General features: G+C 42.9%; 1 protein-coding gene across 1 annotated transcript in view; it reads right to left on the minus strand.

Moving 5' to 3' along the window:
- Nucleotides 1–249: 249 nt before the first annotated feature.
- Nucleotides 250–20,466, minus strand: part of eif4g2b (eukaryotic translation initiation factor 4, gamma 2b) — a 40,815-nt gene continuing 20,598 nt past the window's right edge. Inside the window, exons 7-26 of the mRNA XM_084059602.1 lie at nt 18,979–19,087; nt 16,325–16,390; nt 15,369–15,512; nt 13,519–13,621; nt 13,198–13,329; nt 12,971–13,037; nt 12,554–12,705; nt 12,073–12,183; nt 11,074–11,256; nt 10,553–10,694; nt 10,204–10,367; nt 9,845–9,961; nt 8,935–9,060; nt 8,648–8,752; nt 7,633–7,848; nt 5,997–6,255; nt 4,500–4,704; nt 3,871–4,079; nt 3,178–3,299; nt 250–1,868 (exon numbers count right to left, since the gene is read on the minus strand). Coding sequence (XP_083915728.1) covers nt 1,803–1,868; nt 3,178–3,299; nt 3,871–4,079; nt 4,500–4,704; nt 5,997–6,255; nt 7,633–7,848; nt 8,648–8,752; nt 8,935–9,060; nt 9,845–9,961; nt 10,204–10,367; nt 10,553–10,694; nt 11,074–11,256; nt 12,073–12,183; nt 12,554–12,705; nt 12,971–13,037; nt 13,198–13,329; nt 13,519–13,621; nt 15,369–15,512; nt 16,325–16,390; nt 18,979–19,087 — 2,798 coding nt within the window. The 3' untranslated portion in view covers nt 250–1,802. The remainder of the gene's footprint in view (nt 1,869–3,177; nt 3,300–3,870; nt 4,080–4,499; nt 4,705–5,996; nt 6,256–7,632; nt 7,849–8,647; nt 8,753–8,934; nt 9,061–9,844; nt 9,962–10,203; nt 10,368–10,552; nt 10,695–11,073; nt 11,257–12,072; nt 12,184–12,553; nt 12,706–12,970; nt 13,038–13,197; nt 13,330–13,518; nt 13,622–15,368; nt 15,513–16,324; nt 16,391–18,978; nt 19,088–20,466) is intronic.

Below are 20,466 nucleotides of genomic sequence, written 5' to 3' on the forward strand. Positions count from 1 at the left end.
GGGTTAAGGTTAGGACATTTTACCCCCCCCCCACTCCCCCGTAAATGTAATGAATTTAAGCATTGTTCTTCTCCAAAACTCGTATCACTGTAAGTGACAGTCATGGGTGTCCTACATGGCGATGTTCCGAGAAATGCTACTATAGTTATGAATCACCAATTCCAATTCAACTTTAAAGAGAAATGACTTCTTGTAAATTGGATCGTTTTCAAAATGTGTAGTATAACTGCTCAAAAACGACAACCATCGTTTTGGTGTTCATGTACTGGACTTTATTGACATTAAAGCAATAGCTGTGTACAATATTCATGAATACCTTACATGTTCTAAATCCATTGCCTTTTACTTGTGAGCACACGCTAAATTAATTGTTGGACAAAGTTCATTTTCAATTATTACTTTATTTCTATTTGCCAATTTTCAGACTAAAATTAAGTTTCATTTTTTTAACTGGAAACAGGCCACATTCTTACTGCAACTCAATATTTGTGAGCAAGACATAGCACACAAATATTAGCCCACCCAAACAGTTACATTACACAAACAGGATACAGAGCAGTCCAATTAAAACATGCCATTCTAGTTCTTTAAGTATTAACACGTAAACCATATGAAGCTTCGTCTGGAAAACAGCTTTCATAGATTTATTGGGTAATCAGGCTAGGATTAAATCAATACTTCTGTATTTGCTTGGGCTCTAGGATCTCAACAGATTTCATAACATCCCAACATAAGAAAACAAAAACAAGCCCATCTAACTAAGAGGTAGAAACACAGGCAACTTTGAAACGTTACGGCAGCACACCAATTGTAATATTTGTAACCATTCAGCATTAGAAAGGGAGGTTAAATCTACAGCTTGGGTATTTTTTTTAGGAGGGTCCCACAAACATGGAAGATGCTCATCATTGGCGACAGATACTATGAATAGCACTTTAAACTATCCTTTACAATATAAATTTTAACAAAGCATAAGTTGACCTTTCAAACGCACCTGAACTCCTTGTGAAATGTCTTTTTATACTTCTCAGTTGAGTGGAACTATCACGTTTGTAACATATCAAAGGATTATTTGGATGTTGTGGAAGAATATTCCCCAAAATATATTGCCATCAAATTTGTCTTAAGTACAAAACCCTACTTTCTACAACCCCTGTGAAGTATTTCACTGGCAGTGGTTTCATTTAGCTTCTGCTGTGTTGAAGCAGCACTTGTACTGAAGGTAATCCACATATGGTAAATCTGATGAAAAACTTTCCAAGCATCCAAAACTAAGCACATCGTTGATGACAAATGGTGAACAGCATTGTCAGGCATTTAATAGCATTATAATTAGTCTTAGAAAAAAACGCTTCCTATTAGCAAGGGCCAAATCCTTATTGAATTAAAGGCGAGAAAAGCCATACAATGAAAAAAAAAATGGTTACAAAAACAAACAAAGTCAGAGCAAAAGTCAAACAAAAAAAATCCAATATGTTTGAGCCAGTCCACTCTTGGAATCATTGAGCCAATCAGGACAGAGACTCAGTTAAATCATTTAAGCAAATAGAGTAAATGCTGCTTCTAAGCTTATCATATAGGAGGCTTTATGTATGGATGATCAAAACAAACACACTAAGGCCTTAAGCGTACGTGGTTTTATGTATACAAGACGCACACAAGCAGCTAAGTGTGATGTGCTAGTGGTTAACTTATGCCTACGTTTTAATATGAGGGAAAGGGCATGTGGAATAGTTAGGTAGTCACATGTAAAGAGGTGGATTATTCTACACTATGATGCCCGTTTCTGCCTGCTTGATTCTTCAGTCCGCGTCGTCTTCAGACTCCTCCTCCTCGGCTGTTTCTAGCCACGTTAGCCATTGGTTCACCTAATGGACAAGAAAACATAATATATCATATAATATGTTTTTTTTTTACATCTGGGCACAAGCTTATTTCAATGCCTGAATAACAAAACAAGGCTTGGTCATGCTTTATGTACATTTTCAGCTTGGAATTTTAAGTTACACCTCAGGACGAGTTACACTTTTAAACGAGAAACGCTGTGGCTAGTTTGTGTGCCTTGGCAGTCAGACCTGGAAAGTAGAAACAGAGGCAACACCTTTTTCTCTTTTTTAAATTTAGAGTAGCCAATTAATTTTACTCCAGAGTAGCCAATGAATTAATTAATAATTTACTCCTCTTCTCCCCAATTGAGTCGTTATGCCAAGTAATTCCTCCCACTGCTTCGGCGGTGGGCATGGTACTTTACCACTACGCCACCCGAGTGCTTGAGGGTTCACTTCTTACCGAGCCCAGTGTATCTGAGAGCATGTTAGCGGACAGCTCCACTTAGACCAATTAATATCAAGGGAACTCGGAAACATGCACAACTGAAGAATGTTGATTTCTTGGCTTGTAGTAGAGTAATGCAGTAATTTTAGTGCATGCCAGAATAATTCCCTTTAAGTCCCTCCATTTCTGTCCATATCTGGTCTTATCATCCATGGTTCCCCAGCTTTGTTGGTGGTGTTGTAGCTATCACTCAATGGCCCTGCACCATGTCATTGTGGGCCTCCCTCCCTTTCATTCACCCTCTGGAGCCCTGTGTAACGCACCTTTGGGATGTTTCCATTCTGAACATGTGTCCAATCCAGATTTAAGTATAACACCCCTCCAGTCGTTGAAGGCTGATAATGTGCCTTTCTTTGGTACTTAAAGCAATCATTCCTTTGTGCCAGCAATGTAGTTTTCACAAGGGTGAAAAAGCAATGCCGTGCAACCATCACGGTTTTGTGGAGGCAAACAACAATGTAGTTTTCACAAGGGTGAAATACCAATGCCTAGGAACTTTCAAGTCCTCCACACAACATGAATGACAGTGATTTAGGGAAAATAGTCTACAATTATGAAATATGTGGCTGATGTTGGAAATGTACAATGAAACATAATGGGACTGGTTTGGTCCTTTAACTGGGGCAGGAATCTAAGCTTTTTTTAAACGTACCTGATTGTACCTAAATGTTTGTACCTAAATTCCAATTTCACCATCTAGCAAAAAACATATATTATATTGTTTGATACATTGTACATTTTATCTGTGGCCAATCAGTTTCACTACCTCATCCAATAACATTGGCCAGATAATAACAGTCTGTTCTTCAAATCCTTTTACAATAAGAAAACTAAGGACGTTACCTGGAACAAAGCTTTTCCTTTTCCAGGGAATTCTTGGGTTATGTCTTCTTTCCATAAGAGGAAGGCTTCTTCTTCAATGATCTCCATGTCGTAGAAGTGGACATAGAAGCGCAGGAGCATACCTGAACAGAAGACGTCAAGACACCATTTCAAGGATATCAAAGACACAATTTTGCCATTCCCCCCCCAAAAAAAGTAGGTCACCCAAAATGAAGGTATCCATTCAGTATTGGTACCACCACAGCAGGAATGCTACAAACACTGATGCAGAAAATCTCAACATACAGTATGTAGCTCTATGTCAGTGGTTCTCAAAGTGGATTCCAGGGACTCTCTGGGTTCTTTTAGGGGGGTCTAAATTGACCCCGACAAGTCTGTAACTGACAGTATACAAATGGAACAAAAATGGAACAAATGGACCCTAACAGGTCCATTTGGTTCCTTTTGTAAACAGTCAAGAGTTAAGGGGAGACCTTGAAATGTAAATGTTTGAGAGCCATTGCTCCATGTCTCTCAATGTAGCTAAAGGGACAATATTTAGAAATGGTGTAGTTTGTTTGATCCATTAACACGCATAGTTTTGGGCCATAACCTGCTCTAAGATACAAATCCAAATATCACAGACTCGAGTTCTACACCATCTTCAGAGGAAACAAGTAACTCACAGATGTGTGGTGTGGTGCTGTACATTACCTTTGGGGAAGCTGCTGGCATTGCAGTGCACCTGCAGCGCATAGAGTGCGCTGACCTGCAGCTGGGTGTGGTCGTGCAGGAACTTCTGCATGACCGGCTTGAAAGACAGCAGCAGCTGCTTCTCCTGCTCCAGCTGCTCCTTGGAGGGTGCTGACAGCTGGTCATCGCTCTCAGTCAAACACAGCTCCAGGGATATGTACTGGAGGAAACTGGAGGGAAAGAAACAGAGCGAGAGAATTCAGCGGAGGGGATAAGAGTGGCCGCCCTCCGTCAAACGCCTCCCGCCCAACACTCCCTGCTGACAGGTCCTGCTCCAGCCGTGCGGCGATGCAGTGACAAATATCACCCACCCCACCCGGCTTCCCTCCTCCTAACACCGGCCAATTGTGTTTGTTTCTAGATGCTCGGCAAAGCCGGATGCGCCGCGGTTGAATGCGAACCCCCTAGACTCTGCGGTGGTGGGCAGGTACTTTAACACTGAGCCAGTTGGGCACATGTTTTTGTTCACACAACGCCCCGTTTTGGCCGCACCAGAATCATTATTTGCACTCGCACAAATGCTCCCAATTATATTTTGAGGTCACACAGAAAAGATTTTGGGAAAATTTGTGACTAATTAGAAAAAGTACCTGGTCATGAGGATGTTGACAAATCCCTTGTCGGTGTGAAGCTTGGGGGAGATGTTGTCTTTGATCCACTTGTAGATGGACTGGGGAGACGGGTCTGCCTTGATCTGCTTCAATAACTCCTTCTCCAACTTGAGCAGGGGAAACAGGAAACTCAAGCCCTTCCCCTCCAGGATCTCCAGCATACGGTCCTTGTTTTGGTCAATTTCTAATAGAAAGAAGGTTTACATACACACAGACACACAAATTATACATGTGTGTTTGTGTGGTATTGAACCATTTGGTACAAGGTGTTCCGTTCAGTAGGCTTCAAACGATAGGCTCTGCAATGGCACAATCTGTGCGCGCAAGAGTGAGAGAGGGCGAGAGACAGAAACAGACAGAGAAACCCTGTTGCAGTGTCCATCATACTTCCATCAACAAGTTATTTTGTCAATAGCGCACTGCCCCTTTCCTGGGGTGCGTCTCAGGTTCTTATTCTGATCTCCTACATCCTAATCTCTCACAGCAGAATCTGTCAGGACCACTGCTCTAAACATGTAGTGTTGTTTTTTTCTGTGCTTTGCAACCGGCTATTCATATAAAAAGGCTCAAATCATCAGAGTTGCTCCAAGGCCTTCTATATTCATGTAGTGTTGTTGTTAGTAAGAATAAACACAGAGGCACCCGGGAGGAAGTGGACTAAGAAAGGGGAGGAGCCAAACCGAGTTCCTGTTTCTACACAAAAAAGTAGGTGGTGCCCCCAGACTAAAAACATTTACCGAATGGGTTCCCAGATTGCCTACATCCTAACTCATAAAGGAAGTTGAAGTCGGTCGGCCATTTTGCTACCCGTGTCAAGTCTCTTATGCCTGCTCGAAGGAGATAGGATTACCACTGAGGATGTAGGATGTAGTAAACCCAAGTGCATGCTATCAGGAAGACTTTCCAAGCAGAACAACATGATGTGATTACCCGCCCCTCCAGCTGGCAATATGACGCCCCTACAAGGGACGGGGCGTGTCAGCTGTGTGTGTGTGTGTGTTAGTGGTGGGAAAAACAGTTCGTTTCAGTGACCGAACAATTTCGTTCACCGCAATGATCGGTTAAAAATGATTTGTTCTCGTTCAGTAGCGCTATTTTCTAGTGAAAACGTGTACGGGGAGGGGATGGGGGCATGAGCGTTAGCGTGAACGTAACAGTTTGAGAAAGTGAACGAGCTCGCTCATGTTCTCGGCAAAGAACTAGTTATTTTGAACGAATCGATCATGACCGACACATCACTTGTGTGTGTGTGTGTGTGTGTGTGTGTGTTGGGGGGGGGGGGGGGGGGGGGGGGGGTAGCAGCACTTGCAGTTTTTGTCAAGTATCAAGTGATTTGCCTGCTCATATGCAGGTATATACATCTCTCTGAGTACCATTCTAGTTTGTACATATCCTTGTAAGTATTTTGAATGAACTCAAGGTGTGTCGCAAATTGTCCAAATAAATACAGATAAGTTGGATGTGATATCGACATACCTGGAAGCATCTTCTGCATGTTGACCGTGCTCTGCTGGAAGAGGTCAGTGAGCCACTCACGGTCCTTGAGCTTGGCAGTCTGCTGCAGGCAGAGCAGGAACAGGGGGAAGTGCGTGCCGTTCTCCAGTGGGTGGGCGAGCTCTGCGATGCTCACCAGCTCTGCTATGACGGCCCGTGCCGCAAACTGGGCCAGGTAGGACTTCACCAGCGGCACATCCACCTCGATCTTGGGACACTGGTCCAGCACATTGAGGAAAGCCTATGGTGGGGGGTACACAAGGGGTCCATATCAGAGGAATGACTTGACAATATGCTCAGTGGAAAGCTCATTAGTGACTCAGGGTGCGTAGTTCATTCCCATGTCCCTCATTGCTGAAGCAAAGGCAACCTTCATGTTTGTGCGAGAGAGACCGCCACTAAGGACAACATCATAAAATAGCCACCAACATGGAAAGATACATTATGTTATGCAATACAACGGACAGCTTCTGGAGATATATCCATTTAACCCATTAACACATCCCCCGCCAACGGCTAATCTCAGAACGTCCATCGTAGTGCCAAGCTTTTTCCTACCTTTTTTGTTTTTTTGATTCCGTCATAGGCCCCGCTAAATCCGTTTAAAATCCGCGTTCATTTGGTTCGACACAAACACGGGATCCGACATTACAAAACGCCGAAGACGGCGACGCGATCCGACCAGCCATTTTGGAGAACGAGAGCAAAACGTTACAATGGGGGATGCGGAGAGCACAACAACAAACCGAGATAATGGCTTCCAAAGTTGATCGCTAGACAGGAAACGGAGGCGGGACAAAAAACGGAAACAGTATTATTTCGTTTCCGGTCCGCCCCCTTCGAAACCGGAAGTGCAAAAAAAATCCGGAATCTGCACCTGCACGATTTAACATGGGAAAACACCCGCCCCGTAGGACTACGGGATTGGCGGTTAACCAACCCGAGCGCCAGAGGAAACGTTCTCATTGAACGTTTTTCAACGTTTCTCAAAATCCGTGCATAGACTACTGGAAAACCACAAATTCCGTGCATAGCCGCCTCGCATCTCCCCCATTGTGACTAAACCATTTCGGAGGCGCGCAGTCTCAAGGGAATTGTCGCCGTGTGAAGGACCACCGAGCGAGCTAAAGCGAGCGAGTTGCCGTCCTGAACATTGTGACATTCCCTTGAGCCTACTCAGCGCCGTTTGAGTTACGTACCGATAGGCACAGAATCGTAAATTTTGTTGTGGGGACTGCTCTACTCCCTGGTTTTTCCGGGTTGCGACTGGTTACGCCCACCGTGGGACTCCCCGTACATATGCACGGAATTTGGGGGTTTCTAGGCGACTATGCACGGAATGACGTGCACAAATCCGTGCAATGTATACTAATTCTCTGGCGATCAGGCTGGGTTAATGGTTGGATTTAACGGCCCGTAGGACTACGGGCTTGGCGGCAATAGTGTTAAGACCTGAAGCCGATTCTAAAAATGTTTTCTAGCAGATCTACAAGCTATGAGCTTGTAGATCTGCTATTTTTGAATAACCAAAGAAATCTAAAGTGACACAGATGCGTTCCAGGTCTAAATGGGTCCCCTTCTGTAAATGAACAGCAGTGATCAGTAGTGCCATCCATACCTGCATGAAGTTCTCTGCAGTGATGAGCGCCTCGGTGCGGAGTGTGTGGATGAGGGTGCTGGCGTGCTCCTTGTCCTCGTCGGGTCGGTCGAGGGAACACACCATGATCTTGCTCAGCATCTCCGGCAGGAAATGCTTGGGGGCCTTCATGTCTCTGATGCCGTTCACTGCCTCCATCAGGTTCTTACTGTTCAGATACTCCGTCATAATGGTCTCCTGAGAGAAAAATGGAGCAGGGGAGTGAGCTAATCGCAGTGCTAGCAGTAGCAGAGTACTTGTAAAATGTCTTCATACTTGCAAACAGTAATCTCGCTTGGGTGGAAATTATTGCCATCAACTACCCCAAAAATATTGTTTTGGTTAATACCTCACTTGCCTTGCAAATGCACACTGTATTGGTGCATTTAGGATTAGCTTGACAAGTGTATGGACAAACAGAAGAAACACATTTTTTTATTTCCATGTCATGCCACTAAAGGAACCAATCCCGCTATGGAGATATCCAACACTGAAATTAACCCGTTAAGACCTGGAACGCATCTTCGTCACTTTAGATTTATTTGGCCATTAAAAAATAGCAGATATACAAGCTCATAGCACGGCACCAAGTGCCGCGCTATGAGCTTGTAGATCTGCTATTTTGGAAAAATCTTGAAAAATGTTTTTTTTTAAAGATTCTTTTCATTTTCTTTTTCAGGATTTAGAAAACATTTTTAAGAGTCGCCTCAGGTCTTAATGGGTTAAAACTGCCTAATGCTTGGCAGGACGGATCATGAGCTCACAGGCTGAGGCAGCTCTTTACATATTGCCAATCTAGATGCAAAGCACTACCCTACTCTGCATGGTGGAGCTTCCTGCTTTACCACTAAGACTACAACCGAGGTGGGAAAACAATGGAATGGACATCTGGACAAAACGATAATCTAAAATTGAATCTGGTCAATTCTGCTCTGCAGTGAAACCCACTATTTTAAACCATGTGACATCAATGGTGGTTAAAATAAAGTTTACTTACAGTTGTCTTCAGCAGTTCCTCCCTGGCAGGCGGTGGTTTCTTGTTGATCTTCTGAGGTTTCTCCTGGATGGGTGGTGGGTTGGTCTTCAGTCCAAGCTGTGGAGACTGAAGGGGTCAGAGGGCATGTCATCAATTAGATACATTAAATTAGAAATATCAAACCAATTTAATCAGTATCCTGAAATTGTCCGGCATTTTGTTTAAATAAATACATAAAGACAATATAAATACAACCACAACAGGCTATCAAATGCAGTGGCACACTATGCTACGGTTTGTGGACTTACCTGTCCCAGGGGAGGGGTCTGGGTGCGAGGTGGCTGGGCACTGGGAGGGATCATGGTGGGGATCTGGGGCTGGAGCTTGGGTGCCTGGTTCTTGTTGAGGAGGAACTGGGCGGGCCTCAGGCTGATCTATACCACCATGGCAGAGTATCATGGCCAACGACAACAAATGTGTATCATTAACACTTCCACACAGATATCGCGCACAGTCACACGTATATAGGCAGTGTCAGTTAAAACCAAAATGATAAAACAATTACAAAACTAGAAGCAAAATTATGAAAAATGAACTTCTCTCTACGACAAGTCTTAACTGGAGGCGTGCTGCCGAAATGATTAATATGTTTACTTGTGTCGAGAGAAGACAGCATTTGTCATCATTTCCTTCTAACGTAGGTCAGTGCCCATGCCCTCATCTCTCATAATCGCAGTCAGTGGACCAGATGCCAGTTTTGAAAAACAGAGAAGTGTAGGTGGAGAAGGAGGCGAGGAGACCAAAGATGGAGGGACAGGGGAGGTAAAAGACTGGCAGCTGGTTGTACTCCTCAGAATAACGCGTCTTTTTATAATCACTGGGCATGGAGTCTGTGCAAGTAGATGGCTGCCATGTAGTGCTGGGCAATAGATCATTTGCATCAAATTTAAAGTTTTACAACATAGAGAATATAATAATATATAATATTTTGATTTATATTCCAAAGTGGATTAGATCAGAAACTATTTATATTCTAGTTGCTCTCCATATAATTGTTGATAAATTGTTGAATTGTGTTGTTAACGTTTAAGAAGTTTAGGAAAAGAAAAAGAAAATCCAATAGGCATGTGGTCATAATAGTGTGAGATCACTTCAAGTCATATTGCTCAGCACTAGCTAGGCAACCAGAGCAAGGAACAAAGTGCAGTTATCTCTTACCTCATCTGCATTCATCTGCCCTTTCTTGATGAAGCGCGGAGCCATGTCCTTGGACTGGACCTGCTGCTGACTTATGTGGTTCTGATTCTGGTTGATGGTGAAATGCTGGTTCTGAACCTGAGGAGGAGCACAATGACAGATTAAGATTTTGGTTATTATAAGGAAAAAAACAAGTTAATGAAATCGTTTGAAAACAATCGATTTTAAAAAGCCAGGGATAGAATTTAATAATATTCTAATTAATTGGATATCCTTATTACAGACAATTATTATTTTGAGTGGCTAATCACGCAACAAATAGACATAAATAGCACCAACACAAAGATCAAATACTAAATCCAACCTAAAAGGATTATTACCTGGTTGGTCTTGACAAAAGGCTTGGCCCCCATATCAAACTGGGTCGGCGGTGGAGGGGTCGTGTGGCCACCATGGCCGTTGAAGAGCGGGTTGGTGCGATGGCGTCCCATGGTGGGCGAGTATCTGTCCTGAATGACCCCCGGGCCTGTCCCAATGCCACTACCTGGAGAGGGCAGGTTAACAGATTAAGAGTTTCAAACATACTAAAGGTGGGCTCAGACTGCAGGATAACATTTGCGCAACGTTATATTTTATGTATTGTGAAACTTTTGCACGCCGTTTTGTTAATTAATGGTAAACACTGTAAGCCAACAAGATGAAAGCAGAAACCGGGGGAAGAGGCTTTACCTGGCATCTGTCCAAACATATCAGCCAATCCCCCGAGAGTCTCCCTGTCCAGTTTGATCCGGTTGTGCATGAAGGGGCCTTCAAGGAAGAAGTCCATTCTCATCCCCTGAGACATGGTTGCTGGGATGAAAACACCCAAATCCTACACACACACACACACAGACAAAAGAACAGTTTACTTGCACACTCATTGACTGTATTACACTTAATTGGGCTTCTGTACAGCAGTTGACTAGTATATTTAGAATAGATGTCATGGTTTTATTGATGATTGCTTTTAATGGCTTAGTCAGCATTGGCCCATGGCTACATTTATTTTAACTTCCTATGAGCTGCAGTGTACAGAAACACCACAATGTTCAGTGAATTTTGAAGGGTTCCCACCATGCTTAGCGGTTTTGCTTTTGGCGACCTTCAGTGGCAGCTTAGCTTCACCAACCTTATAACTGCTGGGGGTGAAACAGCAACCGAGTTGCTCTGTGCGCATTTCATGGTTTGAGGGTTAAAACATCGCGACTCACTTTTGCGGCATCCTGACGGACCTGGATGATCGTCTTTGGACCGTTGTCGATGAAGGCCTTGCGGGGGATCCAGTTGTTCTCTCGCAGCTCCACGGTGTCCTGCAGCAGGAAGCGGATCCTGGCGGGCAACTCCTTGTTGTTCAGTAAGGAATGCATACGGCCAAAGTACTGATCCATTAAAGACTGGGGAGAGAGGTGACAGAGGATATAAAAAATGGCTAAATGAGGGATGAGAGGTTCACACTACCTGCACATAAGTATGAAGATAGGGGTTTACATTAGGGTTGGCAGTCATCCAAAGTGGCACTGACCAGAAGGTGCAACAAGCCACTAAGTTATTATTATCTACTTTAATTATGGGATTCTGCACACTTAACAGATAGGGTTGTGCCTATTTTTACCTGTATATCGTGACAACCACACATTACCATGCGTTTCATTTCACTGAGCTGGTAACATTAAGACAGTGGCCATCTCTATCCATCGCCTCTATCCTCGCTCTCTCTGACTTTCAAACAGTGTCACTTGCCTTCCGCACAACATTTTAAGCTGCCGTGCAGTTCATAACAGGCTTGAAATCAAAACTACCACTGTTTGTGTGCGCAGTGTTTCACTTCATGTCCAATAACGATTTAGAATCTCAACCACAGCTGTGTAAAAGCTGTATTGACAAGAACATTGTGTAGAGGAGAAACCCGCTATATCAGCTGGGGCAGTGTGTGCGGGCCACCATGACCACTGTGGTCGCAGGACATCTACATTTTAAAGTGGCATACGGCCAAACTAAGGGGCAACGTTGTTGCCGCCTTGAAATTCCTGCCCCAATGTCATCATGGTCGATTAATGATGTGAAATGTGTAGAAATTGAACAGCCCTTATACTGTAGCCTTTAATGCAAGGAAGGAAAAGGTTGCTTTTAAGCCAACTCTTCAGTAACATTGTTACTGATTAGTTATCATCTGATCACCTTAATCTGTGTGAGGCTACAGAACACCTTACCCTGGCTTTCTCATGGTCGAGTCTCGGCCCCACTGTTCTCATTATCTGACAGAGGCATTCCAGATCTTCCCCCATATCAGTGAGCTGGACTCTCTTCTTCTTTTCCAGAAGCTTCAGAGGAGAAAAGGGGAAGAGGCATTAGTGGTACAACCTGGTTTGCAATATTGGAAATACAAAACCATAAATCCTAAGACACGTTGACATTTTAGCATTGTTAAACTGGGACGGCGACTTGAGTCTGAAGCAGAAACAAAATGTTATTTTATGACTGGTTTAATAATATGACTCCGACACACTTATATATGGTACAATACATCTGGACCCTCCCATCAGATTGTTCCCTTATAAATACTGTATATTCTTGCACATTCTAAATTTCAGCAGTAAATATTACCATTTCAAACATTGTGCATTTTATTATGCAACCCTAGATAGTACATTTTAAAGTGATACACAATGAATAAATACAGGTAGCACGTACTGTTTTGATGCACTTATGAAGGATAGATTCATGGATGAGGTCGAGCTTGCCAAGTTCCCCGATGAATTTGATGTTGCCAAGCATCTTGGCCTTGGCAATGGCACGCTGCTCCACCTCCTCAGAAGTAAGAGGGTTGTCATGTTTGTCATAGACTGGAGAGGAGACAGAGTGAGAGGCAGAGAGTCACAATAAGAGACAGAAGGGGAACATCCATTAGAATAGTGATTCCCTAACTTTTTAGCTGAAGATCCAAAAGATACATTTGGTGTCTCCCTGAGACCCACACTAACAAAATTACATTATTAATGAACTACTTAAGCCCTATTTAAGAGTGAAAATAGCCAATCTACAGGCTTACAACCCATTGTTGGGAAACACTACATTAAAGAAGTATAAATAATAAACTGGATTACTCACTTTCAACATTTCTGGTACGGTTTTCAAATTCATCTTGAAGTTTGGAAATCAGAAGTCTTCTGAAGGTCTGCAAATAGAAAGATTATGTTATGGGGTGTAAAGACTAACCGTTATGAATCAGTAATCGATTTTTACATTAAGAGACCCCTGGATCGATCTAAATGTAACATGAATCGGACAGTGTTTTTAATGGTTAATGGCAAACATACATTTTCAACCAGACTTACTGTGCTCTGCTTTTGGGTTGTTTGAAACTCTCCTGGCGGGCCATCAAAGTTTGGTGCGTCCTCTGCCAAACGCAGACATAGCTGAGCATAGAGCGAGCTATACTTCGGCTCTTCTAGGGCTTTGTCTACAATCTGGAGAGAATGAGAGGGGGTTAGGGAGATACACGCAGGATTAAAGAAGCCATTGGAGCATGACTAAGTATGAGTCACTCGAGGGCATTTCCAGTAACTAAAGGATACATTTAGAATAATGTATTCAGTATGAAAATAATGTACTTTACAGAATAATGTATGAAAAGGAAAAACCAAGATAAGGCTCACCAGCAAGATGATTCCTTTAAGGACGAGTTTTGAATCTACGCCCGAATTCAGGAGCTCAAGGCATAGCTTGTCAAACTTCTCAGGCGTGAGCTTGTTGAGTGTGCTGGAGAAACAGTGAATGGGAGGTCAGTGTCATTGTTGAAAGCTTGGGGTTGTTTGCAGAGTAAAAGAATTTTCATGATTGTTGGCAATGGCCACATGGTCCCAGAGAGAGACCGATCTATGGCAGGGGTCTTCAACGTTTTCGGGCCAAAAAAAAAAAATCATATCACACAAAGATTTGGCGGCCACCCTGTAGTAGCTCTGAGGACCCCCTAGGGGTCCCGGACCCCCTGTTGAAGACCCCTGATCTATGGAATTGTGAGGGTGCACCAGCATGTTAGGATAAGTTAGGGAGTCTCTTGTACGTGACAAAAAACTTTGTATTGGATCCATAAGAATACACCCATGTATCAACCCAAATGCTGGTAATATTAGGTGTAATGGTGATAATATTAGGCTGTTGTTCTCACTCACAGTGGGGGATGATTCTTAGTGTACCGTCTCTTATATATTGACAAGTCAGTGAGTACAAATATGAAAAGAATATTGAGCAACTATATAGCTCAACTCGGTGGTGTTCCCCCAACCATCTCTTAGACCCACTTTCATCCCCGTTTAAGAAACACAACACTAACGGGCTCCTTTCGTGCCATTTTACAAATCGCAGATACGGGACTTGGCCTGACAAAAATGTTCAGTCATGAGATTTAATTTGTTGCTTTAATCCCTGTAATCCCCCTCCTGGATAGATATGATGTTCTGTTTAGTATTCTCATGGCTATATTCCACCTTAGAACTCAATCTGCCGACAACTCTGACATGCCCTCTCCCACACTATGCACAACAAACAGCATGATTGTGTAAATAAAGATCAAACCATTATCATTTTTTTTCCTTCAGCACTGGCAACTTTGATCACTGCTATATCTATCTATCTATCTAAATATATATTTATATATTATACACACACATAAATGCGCTTCAGTTATCTCTTCCAGACAGTTTAATCAAGTGGGACACTTTCAATCTCAGACTATTCATAAAAGCGCACACGCACTGTTATGTTTAAATTATTAGGATATGAGCAGATCAAACGTTTTGTCGATTCTAAAACATCCCTTTGAAGTCTGACATTGCACAGCTTTTACACTCCGTCTCCCAGACAGCGTAGTCGTAGCCCGAGGAGACGGTCCGTCCAATAACAAAACAGATAAGCAGTCAACACTTCTGGCGAGTTGACATGAAACAGGCTGAAGTTAACACTTTATGTACACTTGCTGTTATTCGCACCAAGCGGTTTGGAGAGCTCACACTCTCTCGGGTCTCTGCTCCTCCAAAAGCAAATTACCATTTGGGACGCAAATGATTTCCGGGCTTAGGATATACCTATATCCTGAACATCAGATGCCTATCCAGGGCGGGATTAGCCACGCCCCTAGCCTGCTAACTGGTGAGCAACATTAAATTGAGATTAGCAACGGTGACTTGCACGGACACTTGTTCGCCTAGCGACCTCGCTGTCGGAGCACCTCCCTTATTGTCAAGTTATAACTTAAGTCAAAGTCATGCATTTGTTGTAAAACATATGCAGGACACCAAAACAAGTGGTGAATGAACAAATACAAACATTAATAAAAGGCAATTATGAAGGACTTTTTGTATGCGTGCCATTGACGGTCAATGATTATGAAATAACCGACACAGCCCTACTAGTCTATTACCATGGACATTTTTAAAGTTATTGCACCAATACTGAGTAGTGTACTTGTTCGCTTAAGTGTTGAGGACCTAAAAGTGAGTGACCTTACCCCCTCACTTTCCTGAAGATGGCATCGTGTCGCTCTTTTTCGTTGGTTGAGTTGCTGGAGCTGCTGGAGTTGACATCTCGTCTAGTGCTTCGTGAAGGAACCCATTTCTGAGCGCTTTGCCCTGGGGTTTTCCCCAGGAACTCGCTATCCAAAACAACACAGGAAGGAGACTTGAGTTACGACCACATCATTTACAAACTGATCATGACATCTGGTGTGTAAATGAATACACAACCAACAACCTGTAAAGCCCAGCAACATCTATGATGCTCGATCTGTAATAAACACAAGGAGCCACTGTGCGCTTGATGCGGCAGTTGTGCTTCATATTTGTGCATTTTGAGGGGCAACTGAATATGACTGCTTGCTCAAAGGCAAAGGATTATTCGACCAATGCTCTATGACAAGACCGCATAGTCTGTGCGTTTTTTTTTTAGAAACATGTCACACAGTAAATAACTAGTCAGATCATGTTAACTGAGCTCAATGATATCCCTATCTCATTCTATGGCTGTACTCAAGGAAACTTAACTAAAAATAAAAAACACCTCCATGGGATAGGATTAGGAGGTTACCCGTTTTGATCTCAAAACGGCAAATTGTACCTAAAAGGTGAGGAGTTTGCATCTCTAGTGTTGTAACTGCAATGCAGATTTAATAATAGGAAAAGAATAACTGACATAATTACATCGTTGCTTACTCATGCAGCTTTTAATTTGAAATAGGTGCCAGTATACAGTATCTATGCCAGTAATATCATGTCAACATGAAGTGTACTCAAGATTGGACCCACTGTCAGTGGTATTATGTCATATAGTATTACTGCTCATCATGTGTTGGCTGCACACTTTAATGGCAGCATAAACTGTGAAGTGGACAGACTCACAATTGCTTAAAGTAATGCCCTGGATAGGAATGTATGCTCTTCTTGGTAAATGTCTTATTACTACACATACCTGTTTCCGACAGTCTTGGGATAGTGATGAGGTGCACCCCGACCACCTCCTCCCCCCGAAGAAGCACTGTGGGCACAAACAAGAACACAGTGGAGACGAACACTTAGCACATGGAACATTGTGCAACAACATATCGTTTCTGCTACATTAAACCCCCCAAAGAGCCCGGCACCTTCACCTCATTGATAATATGCCAAGTAGTGGCTCCCCTATGCTCCAACACAGAATCTGTGTACTGCCTTCGAGACATCTCAATGGCTTGACTCTGCATTCAAGTTGACAGCCTCAAGGCCAATTACTCGGATTACCTCTCCATCCGTACTCTTGTGTTAACACTGTCTTTCTGCACGTTGTCTGAAAGCTAACGGATGCGAAATATACAGGCGTAATATCACAGGAAACCATCAGGGCTCAGGCAGTAGTGGTCAAACAGTACACAGCAAAGAAGAAATAAGGTGGAAGGGAGATTAAAGCATTATATTTAATGGTCTAACACAGGGGTCTTCAACAGGGGGTCCGGGACCCTCAGGGGGTCCTCAGAGTTACTACAGGGGGTCTGCCAAATCTTTGTGTAATATATTTATTTTTACCTTAACCACTTGAACCTTAGCATCCCTTTTCTGAGGAGAACTTTAAGCAAAAATAGCCGATCTACAAGCTCTCAACGGCTCGCAGCGCAAGGCGTTGAGAGCTTGTAGATCGGCTATTTTTGGCAAAGAGGCTATAGGTGTAGAGGGGAAAAAGAGCAGACTAAGTAAAAAAACTTTAAAAAAAACTTTAATCTGAAACACAATTTTATACAATATAGAGTAGGGGGTCTCTGCTTCATCTCTCTCTCAGCTAGGGGGTCCTTGGCCTGAAAACATTGAAGACCCCTGATCTAACATACCACCTGCATTGGCAGATGACACTCTTTTTGCGTCTTTCTCAGAAGATACATCCACATCACTCTCCTACGGTCACCATGTTTGTGTGCAAAAAAAGAGACATACGCAGCATTGTGGGGGATTGTCAGTAGAAACTGTTGCCTTATACTGCTCTACAGCAGATCAAATGGTTGAAATTCCATTTAGACAAAGTGGTACGGAGCGAGTATGTGAGCAATGCCACTTGTGTTCCGATTCTGAACACATATTTATACGGATCCGTTCTGAACGGAGTATAAATTGGCCTTAACAGGGCTAACCCCGCAACTGCAAAGCACACAAGTTTGAATTAATCGTATTAGCCACTAGGCAGACAAACTAACTTAAGTCTTGTTTTTTAACTAGATAAGCCATTCATACTGTTGCATACATCCACAGTTCCAAATCTCATTTGAAAAGCAAGTATATTGGCATGGACATTACCATCAACAAGTCATGGGGGTCGTATTACAAGCATAACAAGTTATGCCCCAGGGATAAGCAAAGGGTTGATATATTCATTAAAGTTGTAATACCTATTAATATCAGGTGAAACGATTTAGGCTTATATTCAAGCTGTATGAGGAACACGGTGAAATAAATTCAATGTTCACCTGAAAACACGATAAAGCTCAATGTGACGATATAAAAAACTCATAACTTGCCAAGCGTGTGGAGTTACGGCTTTATTGTTTGCCCCCAGAGACTTCATGAATAAACATTGCTTTTTGCGGTCAAAGTGATTTTCATTGCCAATTGTTGCGAGGGCCAGAGCTGCAGCTGCCAGTAGTATTACAATGTGCACATTTAGAAGAGATGCTCAATGCACACAGTGCTGTTAGCAGCTGGCTAATGGAACAAATACTTGTGAAATCAATAGTGCCTGGTGGTGGTGTAGTGATGGATGTGGTGGCAGGGACACCCATGCACCATCTTGCATGCATGGGTGTCATCATACACACTCCATTATGTAAAAAAACAACGCTGCAAACATTCTACAGCCACCCCGAGGTTAAGACATATAATATGGCCAATGCATGAAGATCAGAGTCAACGTGGTGTTTGGCTACACAGTCGCCCACATCACCCCAAGAAGGCCTTGCATGACACCAGTATCGAGTGATATAATGTACATAGAATTAGATGTTGGAATAGATGTCATCTTACGAGGGGTGGGTTAGGGTTGTGTGGAGAGACAAATGTCCTGGTGCATGCCATATTAAAAGGTAGAGAGGACAGGGCAGGGCAGCAGTTTCATCTTGGCAGCACCAAGTTCAAATATGGACGAAGAGCCATGGGGTGTAATTCAAGGCTGCTAGGTGGATACTGTTCTATTTGATTAGAGGGCCTTCCTAATCTACTGACATGCTCATAAATATTCAGGAACTATGGAACTATGGTTATGTATGGGGGGGAGGTCCTGCCAGGGTCATCTGATATGCTTGATGTAATGAAGACAGACAACAGTGATACAATTAATTTAAGGCTCAGTTTGTGTGCTGATATTACATCTCCTAACAAGAAACTGGTGTTTGAAGCTTTGCAAGGCTCTTTATTATTCCTTTCCACCGTTGTGAAGGCTACACAAAGAAGATCTGACTGAGTGACAGCCATTTTGAGCTTTCCCACATCCTGCTTTGTTTTGAAGGCTGCAAGTCCCTGCTTCACAAATTCTAACAAGGGCAAAACAATCCCCCACGTGTGCTTGCGTGACACTAACTTCACAATTCCAAAACATTTGGTAATCACCTGAAACGAGAAGCACCCCCTTCTGCAATCACACTCTCCACTTTGGCGGCTTGACAATGAAGAATCTTTAAAAGAATAAGAAGAATAGGGAGGGGTGGGGAAAACGGTGCTGGGGAGAAAAACAAAACACATAAGATTAAAGTCACACGTCATAGGAGCAGGCTTCTATAAATTAAATATGCTGCTGTAACATCACTGAGGATTACGTGGTTGCAATTTATAAGGTTAGCTTGTGAGCAACTCCATAACATAACAAAGACATGGCTAAAGCTACCATCAAATGCCCCTTACTAGCTGATATAATGTAAAGCCAATACAAAGCACAGCCAGATAATGTCATATGGGAGGGTGTCTGTGATTTGTCTTTGTCAGTCTGCAACAAAGCACAAGTGGTCGCTTGGCTAAAAAAGCTAACGTCTGTCTGTTGGCTAACGTCAAGGCAGTCAGTCAACAACAAGCTGTTTATCACGTTCCACAAACCATCTAGCCTTGGCTCAGGACTATCATAGACGTATTTAATCGAATCTGACTTTTACTTACGTATCTCTGTCGATGCAAATGTCAAAATCGGTAAAAAAAAAATACATCCATGATGTCTTTAATCAAGTATAAATCGCATAAATTGCGCCCCAAAAGTGTCGTCAAATGTAATCTGTACTTTACTTGTTACGTTTTTAAGGTCAGCGCCCCGGTGTTGCCGACCTTAAATGGCAGATCTACAAGCTCGCAACACGTCGCGCTGCGACGCATCGTGAGCTTGGAGATCGGCTATTTCGGTATGTTCGATGCGGCGCGACACGCCGCGTAACGAAGTATAATTCAGGCTTTGTTAACCATGGCCAGACTAGAGCATTGGTTCTCAAAGTGGGGTCCGGGGACCCCAGGGGTCCTTCAGGGAGTTCCAGGGGGTCCCCAGCTAAATTAAATGGGGGTCTGTAGCCCTAATGCATGTCAAACTGGCGATCCTTGAAATTGAAATGGTTGAGAATCACTGCTACAGCCGTATAAATCGTCTCTTATTGGGGGTCCCTGGCATAACTTTTCACATGGGGGTCCCTGGGCTAATGTGTGTCAATTTGGGGGTCCTCGACATGAAAACGTTTGAGAACCACTGGACTAGAGCATGCATGGTTAGCATTCATCGTTGATCACAGACAGCACCAGCGTTGCTATTTTGCCAAAACACCATTTAATAAGCTCGACAGGAAAATGTCAAACTGAATAAAGTGTTGTTTTTTTTGACAGTCCGAAATGCACTTGTAACCAGGACTAAGTACATTTTGATGCCAATACTTCTGTACTTTTACTCATTTTTTTTATTCTGGACTTCTACTTGTAACAGAGTATGTTTATATTGCAGTATTGGTACTTTTGCTTAAGTAAAAAAATGTGAGTACTTTTTCCACCACTGGACATGATAATATCAGCTAGTCAAAAAAAAAGTAACGACGCCATTTTCTACTCTATTCTTGCAAACCAATTTGAGCT

This window comes from Gymnoscopelus microlampas (genome assembly GCF_963454915.1).
Source record: "Gymnoscopelus microlampas genome assembly, chromosome: 6".
Classification (NCBI taxonomy): domain Eukaryota; kingdom Metazoa; phylum Chordata; class Actinopteri; order Myctophiformes; family Myctophidae; genus Gymnoscopelus; species Gymnoscopelus microlampas.